Raw genomic sequence first — 11,609 nt, 5'->3', positions numbered from 1 at the left:
GGAGGCTGGAGACAATTATGCCTGATCACAAATAGAAACTTCAAACGTTTAATTGGCTTATAACGTTCCATTTATTTAAGTGATCAATTATTGATTTCTTAATGGTAAAGTCTGACTTTTTTAATTGTTTGCGTTAAATAAAAATATTTTTTTCGTGATTTTTCCGCGTATATATATATTCAGGCATATCTAAGATAGCTAAAAACGGACCTTCGCCTTTATAAAGAGTTTCTTCTTCTTTCGAACCGTCTCAGTTGTCGGTGAGGCCGGCGGGGCGGATCCCACACAAGAGTGCAAGAGAAAATAAAGCAACACAACAATAATAACAACTTGGCCTTTTCGTACTTTTCGCTGCCGAGCTCCCCTGTGGATATAAAACAGCAAGGTGGGTCATTCGGGAGCCGCTGTATCGAGGCAACGGGTCTCCCGGCGGCCGGCTGTTGGCTAGCACGCGCTGCTGTAGCTATCAGTTGCTAAGTCAGTGGTGTGTGCTAACGGTAGTGCGGCCAAGGCCATTTTACCAAATCGAAGAGATGAGATCTGCAAGCTGGCCGTACTGCCGAGGAGGCTCAGACTTGCTAGCGTGTGGTATAGATTTACAGCCCGAGGTCTGAGGAAGCTATATTGACGGGGAGAAAGTGCGGGGTTAGAAAAATGATATCTCTCAAGGCTGCGCAGTTTGGATTAAAGTTAGCCAGGTGCTATTAGAGAATAGTTTTAAGGCCTAGGGTTTTTGTCTTGAACACTTACTGTGTTACGAAACTATAGCTAACTTCACTGTCACTTAAATTACAGCTATAATACATCATGTTTAAAAAATATATTAGGTCTGCTGTGTTATTTGGGCCAGTTGCTCTAGTTATGTTATTCACCAGTGACCATATTTATTTTCGTGTATAGTATAGTTGACTGTTTTATTTACGTAACTTAAGTGTCAAGAATATACATCAGGGGCTTTACATTCTAAGCAGAATAGTTCGCTGTCTCTCCAGAGTACGCACAAGGAAAACTTAATAAAGCTTTCAGTTAACCTCTCAAATATACCCATCCAGCAATTAGTACATCCAGACCCACCTTAGCATGCACATGACGGTATCTCATGTAGTATAGGGACTGACAGCAACAGTTTTCTCAAAGAATTCAGTCGAAATTGTGAAGCACAGTTCAAAAATAAATCCAAATCTGCAGCTTCTCTACTCGTCATATTCTGATACTTTGTTCCCAGTTTTTGTTGTTGTTGTTGTTGTTGTTGTTTTATCAGTTATTAATATATTAACTCTGGACATCTGCTTAATTACAACTTCCAGTCAAGTCATCATGTTTATATTGTAAAAAACAATCTACCACTTAAAATCTGTGCATTTTGCTCCTTGAAATTAATTGGAATCATTTATATGTTGTTGTTTTTAAGGTAACATGAAGCCTAAATCTGCTGTGGCACTAATTGCTGAGTCAGGGGCCTGCTGTGGCTGAATCAATGTAATTCTTATTGATGTAGAAAATTATCTGCAGTGGTCCTGCCTAAGAGGATCTATTTGGTGTGTCCTTTTTGAAGGTTTTGAGCGAAATTAATAATTTAACCTAAGATGATTGTCAGGTTAATCATTGATACAAGTTATCTTTAGCTGAAGCAAAACAATGACACAGTTCCCTGTGGTCCACAGATAGTTTTGAGTAATTTCCACTATACCTTTTTTTTTTCTTTCTGTTTTTTGAGTACATGAAAATATTTTTGTCACCAAAAGCTGAACTGTTATACTTTCAATTCCTAGATGCCCTCAGCAATGAATGCAAACAGGACGGTGCAGTCTGCCAGCCCAGATGTGGGATCCGCTCCAGGGTCAATGGGCAATCTTGCACTTGGTGGACAGTCTGAAGTTTTGAAGCAAGTTCTTGTTGTTATTGAAAAGAAGGTGCGCAACATGGAGAAGAAAAAGGTGAGGACTATTGACCGGTTTGTTCCAGGTCTGCTTGACTAAACTGAATTTCTGACAATAACCAGTTGTTTGCATTGTGGTTAAATTTTAAACTGTTTGTTGCATTTTTGCATCTTGTTACAGAGCAAACTGGATGATTATGAAGTCAGGAAGAATAAAGGGGAGGGTCTTAATCAGGACCAGCTGGTGGGTACTTGGAAACCAAAATCATTTTTAAAAGGAATGTAAAACTTGTGAAACATCTGTTCCTTCATCTGTTTAGGAAGCCCTCTCCAAGTACCAGGAAGTCATGAATAACTTGGAATTTGCCCGAGAGTTGCAAAAGACATTTGTCACATTGGGACAAGATGTAAGGTTGAGTTTTAGTTTTCTAGAAATGTTCATCAAAGATGTGTACAGCCTGGATTGTAATAACTTGATCTTTTGTGGCTCATACGCATTATCCTCAGATCCAGAAAGTAGTGAAGAAGTCTGCAAGGAGGGAGCAGCTGCAGCGGGAGGAAGCTGAGCAAAGGAGGCTGAAGACGGTTCTGGAGCTGCAGTTCATCCTTGATCGGCTGGGTGATGAAACTGTGCGGCAGGACCTGAAGCAGGGAGTTGGTGGCTCACCACTGCTGACAGATGCAGACCTTGCAGCTTTTGATGAGTTCTACAAGCTAGTGGGGCCAGAACGTGACCAAAACATCAGGTTTGTCTAAGGAAATGATACAGAAAACTTGTGCCTAGTTATGGGTTTTGTGTTTTCTTTTTCCCCATAAAAAGCTGATTTTAAGCGCTTATTTTTATCTGTGCAGGCTCACTGATCAGTATGAAGATGCATCTGTTCACCTCTGGGACCTGCTGGAAGGGAAGGACAAGGCTGTGGTTGGAACAACATGTAAGCCAAATTTTAACTCATTTCCGTAGTAATAAACTCTGGTGTATTATTCGGTTTCTTAGTTTCTCTATTGCTTTGGCCAATTAGCTAAAGCTTTTTATTTCTCCTTTTAGTGTTTTATAGACAAGCAGTTCAGCTTATCAAAGATAATATCAAGTAAAATAATACTTGAAATAATTGCAGCCTTGCTAAAATTTATTGCAGAATTAAGGGTCATTATTCAAGACAAATTGGCTTTATTTAGATGCCCAGCTGGCACTGAAAATTGTTGGCAGGACATTTTATCAGATGGATGGTGACACAACAGTCATCTGTAAGCTTTTTATCACACTGAAGCTGGTTATAAGTAATCTGTCGCATACTTCGGGAGTAGTTGTCCAAATCTGGAGATCCCAAATCAATGCCGCCTGGTCAAAAGTTACCCCGGTTGTAAGTCAGTCTTAATACATTAATGACATGTGCATGTAGCGTTTTTGTTAATGCAGCAATGTGAATAATCAAGGCTTGGGGCTATTGGCATTACTGCATTCTCAGCGATCTGACCTGAAGCCTCGCACTACTGCATTCAGCTCGGGGGCTGAGAGCTGTGGGCTTATCCTGACTCAGCAGTGGGGCAGGGTGCCAGCAGCCCTGTCGCCTGTGGTTCCACTAGTCAGATTTTTGGAGCCACATTAGGATACTGGTGACCCAGTTCACTGTAACACCTTTCAACCCTTTCCTGTCAGTCAGAGAGTCAGGGTGAGATTGATCAAAGTGACAGCAGACTTTTTCACCTAAAGCATAAGGCAGAGAAAGAAAAGATACTGGGCTGCTTTGGCTGAAGATCCAAAAGCATAAATGCATGAGTCATCTTGAAGGTTTTCTACCATTTTCAAGAAAATTATAAATCATGTTTGGATTTATAATCCAATCAGTAAGCTCTTACCAAAATTGTTTCCAATGTATGGGCTTAGATTGTTTTATTTATTTATTTTAAAAACTTGCATCAGTCTTCACATTGCCATATTGTTTTTAGTTCATAGATTTAAAGCAACTTAAGACTGTAAGTTTCCTCATGTTTATGTGGAAGGCATTTGGAGGCTGTTTTACAACAATACTAGGGATACTTGTATTGGCCTTTCTGTGCAGTATTTGTTTGTTTTCTGTGAGTTTATCTAGGTTCTCAGTCCTCTGGCATTCTCCCAGAGTCCAAAGACATGTCTGTTAAATAAATTAGTATATTATAAATTGGCCAGAGGTGTGATTGTGAGCATGAATGGTTGTCTTTCTGTGTTAGCCCTGCAGTGGGCTGGTGACCATGCCACAGTGTACCCTGCTTCTCATCTGACATCTGGGAGAGGCTCCAGCCCACCACATGACCCAGAATTGGATAATTGGTTAAACATGTATATGAATAGATACATATTTATAGGAAATATTATGCTATTTTTGTTGCTGTTGTACCTGAAGAATATGACTATATATGTATAAAGCCAATGCGGTTGTGTATTATTATTATTATTATTATTAGTAGTAGTAGTAGTAGTAGTAGTAGGGTAGGGGGAGTCTAAAACCTACTACTTTCATAAAAACCCGTTTACAATATGGCTTAGCAAAGTGTGGTTTGTGGTGGTGGTAATTAATGTGGCTTTGGTACTAAAAACTGAGCTGCAGGGAATCATCTTCTTTTTTTTTTGTTTTGTTTGTTTTATTATTATTTTTATTGCAAATGTTTGTAGGCTTAGTCTGTATGTGGTGTTGTAGAGACTAAAGGTGGAGTAGCACTGAATTCAACAGTTTTGAAAGTTGGACTTGGAAAATTACCAGAGCCCTACTGTGTCCAACTGAGGAAAGCTGGAGTACTAATGCCATTTTCTACTACATGAATCAACCTTTTAAAGGGATTCACATTTAGAAATGATTAGCTTGTGTTCTTTTCTTTGTTGAACAGTTCAGTTAATGTGTGCATTTGCCTACTATGCATCCACCACCATCTACATCGTGATTAAAAACATTGTTTATTTTGTAAAGCCATTTTAACCTTTAGCTAGACAACAATGTCTCATACAGGGGCACTTCTTAAAGTAATAATAAAAACACTGATCTTTGGCTTTGATTCCTGTGGAAGATGCAGGGGGAAAACATTTTGAGGCTACAGTCACTAAATGTGTGGTCTTTTTACTGATGAAATTCCTCAAATTTACACATTTATCTTGGGGGGAAAAAAAGTGGAAGTTCAGGTTTAGTGTGGGATGTAAAGCTTGCATCACTGCTCAGTTTTTATTTAATTGAAACTCAGTATTGTTACATCTGTTTGGAGTTTAGCTTATTAAGCTCTCCTTAGTGTATCAGAAACACTTCCCGTTAAGTCATCTATTGATCCAAAGGTCCTAATACTGACACTTTGTTATTCCCGTGACAGCTCAATGCATGCTTTGATGGTTTGAGTTTCTGTTGAAATGCTGAATTTTATTTTATTTTATTTTTTTGTCCCCCCCTCTGCTAGACAAGGCACTGAAGGAGACTTTGGACCAGGTTCTGCTGAGTGGGTACTTTGATCGGATTCCATCTCACCAAAATGGAGTGTGTGAGGAGGAAGAAGAAGAGGAAGAGCCAGCTGCTGCTGCAGCACCTGCAGCAGCAGCTGAATCGTCAGAAGCAGAAGAGCAGACTGCCGATCCAGGTCTTGACCACTTTCTGATGTCTTGCCACTTAAAAAGTCCTAACATAATCCAGCAATAAAGAAGTCATCACAGCATTCACTGAATAATTGTTCCTCTTTACAGACACTGAAATAATTGAGGAATTCACAGAGCCCATTGCAGTGGAAACAACAGAGGTGAGAGCAAGTTTTTTCTCTTCCATCAAAATCTGGGGAGCTTATTATATTTTCATCTTTGTGCTGATGTTTGCTTTATTACTTCCAGTTTGTAAACAGACAGTTCATTCCAGATGGCACATACAGCGGCAGTGAGAAGGAACAGGGAGACGAGTGGACCCGAGAAACAGAGGTATGATGTAATTATGAAGTAGATTTGAAAATTAATGAGCTTACTCAAAGCTAGTAGTAATTAAATGTTTTGAAAGAAAATACATCTTCTGCTTGTACTTAAATCTCCAAGAGTTAGATTTTTTTTGTACAGTCTTTATTAATTCAGTATTTTTGTAAATTCTGGCTTCTGAAGCTGTTTCAAAACATCAGCAACATGACCATGAAACAGAATTTTGTACAGAAGAAAAAACAACTAGCTGCTGCTGCTATCGCAGAAACTAACATTTTCATTCTCTCATAAGAGGGTAATCTTTCTGTACTTTTTATTTATTTCAAAAACTTGAAAATTTGGGGATAAATATTGAAGAAAATTTAGGCAACACGTAAAGTTTTATTTTATTATTTTTAAAATCCAGTCTATCACATGTTTTGCTAAACTCAAGAAGTGGTGGTTGTGATGACAACAGCCACACTTTTCTTTAAGTGCAGCTGAAGAAATGTGGTGTAACCTGTTTGCTAAATGGTTCAGTATGCAGTTACCTATAGAGCTTTGTGGAGCTTTTGATTCTGATCTAGGCAGTACATGGCTAACAGTTTAACTCCTTTTTACTTATTTGAGTTTGTGTGCTAATCCTGAAGCCAGTTATTTTTCATTAAAGACTTGATTAACCAACTATGATTCAGGATAGAAGTCGTTATCATTTCCAGGCTTTTTTCCCCTGCGAGTCCTGCTCAGTGTATTGGCATTCATTGGCACCTGCTAACAGAACTTTTTTAACTGAGGATATCCCATGACTCGGTCTGCCTGACAAGAAAGAAGTTGTCGAGTCAGTGAAGTAATTGCAATGCTGGAAAGCTCAGATTACATTTTTGGTATTAATCTGTGGTGTCTTGGTTTACTAATCCTGATGTGAATACGAATGCATACAACTTTTCATGAGCATTAAACCACTTTTCAGTTGTTCTCGTTCAGCGCATTTCTCACTCACTTGTCCTGTCCCCCTTCCACTATCAGGCAGTTGCTGCCTTACAACAGCAGCAGCAGCAAGCACAGCAGCAGCCTGTGCAGCCTGCAGCGCCCCCTGTTGCCCTGGATACCCACCCAATGAACTTGACGTCTCCTGCGCCTCCTACTGACCCCATGGCCAGGAAGCAGGTGGTGCAAGACTTAATGGCGCAGATGCAGGGGACGTACAACTTCATGCAGGTGTGGATTTAGTTGAAAGCTCTGCTGTTTGTGTTTGGATGTTGTAGCTTGGTACTAATTACCTCTATTCTCAGGACTCCATGTTGGAGTTCGATGGACAGCCTATTGACCCAGCCATTGTATCGGCGCAGCCCATGAAACCTGCCCAAAACATGGAGGTGCCACAGATGGGGTGTCCTCCAGGTATGTTGTACCAAAGAGAAACATAGTCTTTATTTTATTTGTTTTAAGTTATGACAGGTCTGACAATGTTTAAATTGTCTTAGTTCATCCTGAGACCCGGTTATCACAACCCAACTCTGTTCCTGTTCAACCTGAGCCCACACAAGTAAGTATTTAAATATAAGCAAACATGCTGTAAGAAATTGTATGGAGAATGGGTGTAATTTCTACTCCTACTGTTTACAGGTTCCAATCATATCTCCAACACCACCACCTATGTATCAGACCTCACACACACCAGATCCTCGACCCTCAGCAGAATCCATTGACCCCATCCAGGTAAACTGTGGTGGGACTTCAGTAAAGCTTTAATTTTTAAACTCTTTATATATATGGAGTAGTCTTTCCATTGAAAGGTGGGGAAGTGCTCATTGCAGTCATGTGAAATTTTGCTGACCGTTTTTAATGTGATGTGTATTATGCCTTCCCTCCTCAACAGCCCTCCATGTCTTTGTCGGAGCAGCCTCCACCCTCTACAGTTCTCCCTCCAGCCTCACAGACGCCAGTGTTCCAGCCTGTTTCCAAAGCTCCTCACAGCGGTGGCATCAATGTCAACGCAGCACCATTCCAGTCCATGCAGACAGTAAGGCTTTGCTTCCTTTTGATTGTTTGTTTTTGGAGGTATAAATACGAACTGCTTCTCATGTCATAAAATAGCCTGTGTTAAAACCATGTTGTTCTTTATGGCAATTTCAGGGTTTACTCCATGCGGGGTTCTGTTTTGTTTCATGTATTCCACACATGCACTGTTTTCCATATCTTTGGTCCTCTAATTTTGTTAAGCATTCACACACTTGTCAACTTTTCATGCTGTTCAGCCAAATACAACAAACAAGCTGCTTTTTAGCATGCATGTGTGGAACGTGGTTGGATACCCTCAGTTGTGGTGTTGTAGCATTCACAGTTCTCATGCATCGTGCAGCTGTTCCCCTTCCATGCTTGGAGTGTGATTAAAGCAAAATTTTACTGAAATCTGGAGCATCAAGCGCATCATGTGGATAAACCAGCTGTTTGGAGCACATAGTGCTCTTCACCACTGGAGTCACAACAGAAGTTCATTAATGACTGACTTTTTTTTTTTTTTTTTTTTTTTTTTTTTTTTTTTTTGGAGTCCTGAAGTGACCTTATCACATTGCGTTTAAAATAAGTTTATAGCAGAACAGTTGGAATCAGGAAATAGGTGGCAGTGGACTTTACTCCTAATAACCATGTGACCTTTCCTCTGATTTTGGCTTCATAACAATGTGGGCTTTTGTTCATCCCTCAGGTGTTCAACCTTAATGCTCCAGTCCCACCAGCTAATGAGGCTGAGGCTTTGAACCAGGCCAGCCAGTATCAGAGCTACAATAACCAGGCCTTTAGCAGCCAGCCACAGCATCCAGTGGAGCAGACGGAGATGCAGCCAGAACAACTGCAATCTGGTGGGCAGACTTTAAATTTTATTTTTGCAACTTGAGTTTTTCTGTCTTTTTGTTTGTTTTTTGTTTTTGTTTTTTTTGTTCTTCCTAGAGGCTTCACTGCAGTTAAACTTTATTTAAATGCATGTTCTTGTTCAACTGCAGACTGAGTTATTGTGTTTTGGACCCCTTGCTATCTTGGTTTATTTTTTAGTAGTTGGTGCCTTCCATTCCCAAGACCAACCAGGAGGCCATCAACAGCCTTCCCAGCAGGGTCCAGGCTTTGGCAGGCAGGCTCAGTCCTTCTATAACAGCAGAGGCATGTCTCGTGGTGGACCTCGCAACGCCCGGGGCATGATCAATGGATACAGAGGCTCATCAAATGGTTTCCGAGGTATGATAACACCCTCAGCTGTAAGTTAGTGGTTTCACTTTGAAACAAGACTGAATATGTAATTTATTTGTTAATTTTTTTATTTAATTTTATTTTCGTTCTCTTTTATTACACATTTGTGTATTTGGTAGCATGAGTTTCTCATGCATGAATTCTAATTTGTGTCTTTGTGTTTCCAGGTGGCTACGATGGTTATCGTGCTCCTTTCGCCAACACTCCAAACTCGGGATATGGACAAACTCAGTACAGCACACCTCGGGATTACTCAAATGGGAATTATCAGAGGGTATGAAAGAAGTGTTCAAACTGTACATGTTCTTTGTTGCTGTTTTGTTGTTACAATTTTTAAAACATCCCTTTCCTTTTTGTTTTTCTTTGTTAGGACGGTTACCAGCAGAACTACAAACGTGGAGCTGGTCAGGGACCCAGAGGAGTGTCAAGAGGCAGCACTCAAGCAATGCGATCCTGAAAAGGCCTTTTCATAATGACTGTGACTGATTAACTTGCACCACACTGAAAATCCAGAATTCGAGAATGCATTTGCCCCATCTCACTCACGCCCATTGTTTTTGTTTTTTCTTCTTCCCCTCTCGTCCATCTCTTAAATCAAAGTAATGCCTGCTTTGATATTTGGAAGTCATTTAAAGTTTCAAACGCAAGCTAAACTGTAAATCAATGATTTACATATGCCCTGTGTCTCAATCTTCCTGTAAACTTGAACGATTTCATAAGTTATGTTTTTTTTTCTTTTTCTTTTTCTTTTTTTTTTTTTTGTATTTAAAAATACACCTGCCACTGGTCCAATCCCTGGGAGTTGTTGTTTTTTTTGTTTTGTTTTGTTTTTTTTTTCCCTGTTCTTTTCTGTAATTTTGGCTCCAAAAAGGCATTTACGTTCAACAAGCTCCCATTTCCTTGTTTGTAAATGGATGTTGCTTCAAGAGTTTCAATAAAGTTGTGTTGCATACCTGTGCTTCAGCCTTGAGTTTCTTGCTGTAGGGTAAATCTCATTTTACTTATGTTATTGCTCCAAAGAGGTTGTCTCCAAAGATAACACTAATGTAGTGGCAGGCATCTTTCTCAGTAGAAATTGTTTTAACCCAAAAAACACACTGCGCATGTCTCCCAACACCGAGTAATATAGTGTATGCTGTTAAGTGCAAGTCCCGTTCAGTGTATTGGCATTCATTGGCACCTGCTAACTAAACTTTCTAACAACTGGTTCTGAACTGGGACAGTTTCTCTGTACTCATCTGAAAATGAAACGATAACAGATTAGTGAGGGGGGGGGGAGCGAAATCCCTCAGGGAGCAGTAAATCTTTTTCACATCTGGGCTACTTCTCCACACACACACACACATGGGCTTTGTCTACTTACAGGTTGTCTCATCAATGTTTATGCACCACCATGAGATGGTATAAATGCTTGTGACAAGTATGCAACACACAGGGTTTTGTTTTTAACTGAGGATATCCCATGACTTGGTCTGCCTGACAAGAAAGAAGTTGTCGAGTCAGTGAAGTAATTGCAATGCTTGAAAGTTCAGATTACATTTTTGGTATTAAACTGTGGTGTAGGATTGCAATGATAAATACATCGGGGAAACCAAACAACCTCTGTCGAAGTGGATGGCACAACACAGAAGAGCTAACTTGTCAGGGCCAGACTCTGCAGTCTATTTACACCTACAGGCCAATGGGCGCTCTTTCAATGATGAGGATGTGCACATCCTGGATGGGGAGTCAAGGAGGCCATTTAAGTGAAAAGGGAAAGACTATCTCTGAATCAAGGAGGGGACCTAAGGTTACATCTTTTGCCATCTTACAATGCTGTGATTGCAGCCATTCCCCAACTCTCTGTGAATGGTACTCATGATCTTTGATCGATGGGCCTTGATCAGTGGTTGTTGATCAATGGTCATGACAATTTGCATATTAATGATCAAAGAAATGACCGACCTCACAGTCCATTGTTCATTCGGTGGGCTGATTTCAGTTATTGTGCAAACATGTACTGTTTATAAGGTTGGGGAAACCTGCAGTCAGCTGAAACTGAATAAGTCACTTGGATGAGTGATGAAACGTTTCTCCCATTGAAAACGCTACGTCGAGATGAACAGAATCTACCTTTTGGGATTTACTTACCTGGATGATTGAGCATGCGTCAAGACATCTTTTTCTCAGTACAGACGTCTTATTTTAAAGATGACTGTAGGGAAAATTCAGTTTCGTTGGCTCACGTGACTCTTAACTTTACTTTTTATTGCTACCAAAATATCTTCACTGTAATGTTATCAGTCTAAGCGTCTCTCCTAAAAAGGAAAAACTGAAAACATCTAGCTGGTTGCTCAGTGTGGGATGCAGCACCACCCTGTGGCCAGAGAGTAGACACACTGTAGTGCCGTCCTGACACGGGACAAAGCAAAACTAATTTTACACTATAAATTGCCGCTGTAATGTCTCTCCAAGCTATTTTAAAACCCGTTTTGTCCACACTGAATTCAATTGGTGACTTTGTAATAGACTTGGAAAAAAGGCGCTGTGTAATAGCCAGTCAAATATTTTCTCAAACTATTGAAAGGAAAAACTCCCCAAACTAAACACTTT

The 11,609-nt window shown here is 40.1% G+C and overlaps 1 protein-coding gene across 2 annotated transcripts; it reads left to right on the top strand.

Moving 5' to 3' along the window:
* Positions 1-227: 227 nt before the first annotated feature.
* Positions 228-9,778, top strand: caprin1b (cell cycle associated protein 1b). 2 transcript variants are annotated; one of them, XM_035914692.2, is made up of 18 exons: positions 228-385; positions 1,773-1,937; positions 2,061-2,123; positions 2,200-2,286; positions 2,387-2,625; positions 2,732-2,814; positions 5,300-5,476; positions 5,580-5,632; positions 5,721-5,804; positions 6,801-6,992; positions 7,067-7,175; positions 7,259-7,320; positions 7,401-7,493; positions 7,654-7,797; positions 8,482-8,635; positions 8,829-9,005; positions 9,185-9,291; positions 9,388-9,778. In XM_035914692.2, the coding sequence occupies exons 2-18, from the start codon at positions 1,773-1,775 to the stop codon at positions 9,472-9,474; spliced, it is 2,076 nt and encodes a 691-aa protein (XP_035770585.2). In that variant the 5' UTR covers positions 228-385; the 3' UTR covers positions 9,475-9,778. The 2 variants fall into 2 exon arrangements, with proteins under 2 accessions (XP_035770585.2, XP_006782686.2); XM_006782623.3 differs by having other exon boundaries at positions 8,826-9,005.
* Positions 9,779-11,609: the final 1,831 nt, after the last annotated feature.

The sequence above is a fragment of the Neolamprologus brichardi genome, chromosome 7 (assembly GCF_056152115.1).
Source record: "Neolamprologus brichardi isolate AB-2024 chromosome 7, ASM5615211v1, whole genome shotgun sequence".
In the NCBI taxonomy this organism is placed as follows: domain Eukaryota; kingdom Metazoa; phylum Chordata; class Actinopteri; order Cichliformes; family Cichlidae; genus Neolamprologus; species Neolamprologus brichardi.
Note: the sequence above shows the minus strand (reverse complement) of the source record. Positions and strands in the feature narration are given on the sequence as shown.